This window comes from Ylistrum balloti, unplaced genomic scaffold (assembly GCF_031769215.1).
Source record: "Ylistrum balloti isolate Yb309-2 unplaced genomic scaffold, AGI_CSIRO_Ybal_v1 Utg369632, whole genome shotgun sequence".
NCBI lineage: Eukaryota > Metazoa > Mollusca > Bivalvia > Pectinida > Pectinidae > Ylistrum > Ylistrum balloti.
The window spans coordinates 132,639-134,624 of record NW_026781897.1 but is presented as its reverse complement, the minus strand read 5'-3'; the positions used below and the strand labels follow the sequence as shown (position 1 = coordinate 134,624).

Here is a 1,986-nt window from a genome sequence, read left to right as displayed (position 1 = left end):
GTTTTCGAGACAACTTTTATCGTGAACGGTTTTGAAATATGCCAAAATATGCCATGGAAATGTCCCAAGACGGGCGGACCTTGAATGGCATGGGCTAAAATGTATTTTGAATTATTGGACATTAATGATGTTTCTAACCTCGGACTTCCAGTTTCGATGACTTACACTTTGCAATATTATCTATTAATATTGCTGACTAAATGGTCGCTTGCTACTATGAAATAATCACAAACAAGTTATATATGACTTACCACAATTTAAAAGAATATTCCGCTTACAGCCGTTTCGATATAAATATCAAGTACAACTGTACGTAATGTTTGCTGAAACAATATTAGCACCCAACATTCGGTGTTTTAATGAAATTTCCCGAAATGCTCTTGATCACCATCTGCAAAAGTTTGGTGTATGATATTGCTAATATATAAACCACACAGGTTCCTGGTTCGATACTAACACCATGGCAGGTCCCAAAAGCCTTCTTTTCAAAGGTGAACATGTTCAGTGACACTTCCATGAAATCAAACCCAGAAGTAAATCGAAAATACCAAAGATATAACAACCATCATCGAAAGTGTTATCCAAAACAGAAGTCTGTCAATTACGATCATAACGTCGCTTTTATTGTTACCATTTTCCTTTTCATGTTCTCCAACAGTAATGGTATCATCTTTTGAATCGTGATGCTCCTTCACATGAACAATATTGATTTCCTTAGCGATGTTTACTTTATTGTCGAGTCGTTTGCGTGGCCCTTGTTTTGAGGCTAGCCACAACACCCAGTCAGGGAACTCGTGTTTGTCAATTACATAATCACAGCGAAGAGTGAATATTGTAAGCAGGATTAGCAAAGAGCTATATAACATAGCCACAAGAAGGAAATAGGAAATCCCTGCCATTGGTTCTGAAATCTGTGGCATGTTGTCTCCAATTATTGTCATGTAGACAGCCAATGACAAGAATATTGTAATAGTGTAAGATATTCTCTCCCCTGATGGGGCCGGTAATAGAAAAACAAAGGGATTTAGGTAACATAGAAGAAGTACTGGCGTAGTCATAGACACGAGGAAGTATGCGGACCGTCTTGTCAGGTGAATGGAAAAATCTATTACAGAATATAATGTTCCAGAATCTGTGTTGTTTGTCACGCTGGTCCAGTCGATGTCCCACTCTCCATTAGATTTGTAGTAAGCCAAGTTGATTTCTGGGTTTGCTATAATAAATGTCATTTCAGAAGCTGGATGAGTCCACGGTATGACTTGGAGTGTACATAATTGCGAATCTGATGGGAATTTGGTCATATCGAAGAGGCAGCTCGACCTCACGTGTCGGCCAGGCGTAGACGTTATTGTTCCATTTGAATAAACTCTAACATCGAATGCGTCAAAAGAGAAATCAGTTAAATCATCTGAAGATGTTGAAATATAAACTCTAGGCTTCCAAACATATGATGAGTTAAACACAAATGAAGTGATGCCTGCGAAGTCACTTTGGTTCCAAACCAACTGATCATCTGTCCATACCATTGATATTGCACAGTTCAGCGTGATTGTCCCAGTGACTTCGTCTAGGTCTATAATGGATATTAGGAACATTTCAAGTGATACGTTTATTGAATCACTCAGGTTATAGACTGGCCGGAAGTCCTTTGTGTAGTTCTGGAACAGCGTATCCCTTAATCTCATCAGGTCATACCTGGTTCCTTGTGAATGTGCAAGCGTTGAGATAACGTAGATATAAGTCACCAAAAAAATAAATGTCGAAGTTTTTGTCATTTTTCTTGCAATATACACCAACTGTAAAATGGAAAGGGATATAAATATGACGGTGGAAATGACCTGCCAAGAAACATTAACATATAGGTGTCGAGGGACACAATATTATCTAATGTCGCCATAACGCTCATATTTACTTGATAGCATAAAGTACTGATTTGTTGTACTTAAGCGATCGCTAAAGTAATATGCAATAAATGAAATGATGTGT

The 1,986-nt window shown here is 38.0% G+C and overlaps 1 protein-coding gene across 1 annotated transcript; it reads right to left on the bottom strand.

Annotated features, from left to right (window-relative positions):
- Positions 1–521: 521 nt before the first annotated feature.
- On the bottom strand, positions 522–1,775 carry LOC132552537 (neuronal acetylcholine receptor subunit beta-3-like). Its single transcript, XM_060216718.1, has one exon. The coding sequence runs from the start codon at positions 1,773–1,775 to the stop codon at positions 522–524; it is 1,254 nt and encodes a 417-aa protein (XP_060072701.1).
- Between the last annotated feature and the right edge of the window lie 211 nt (positions 1,776–1,986).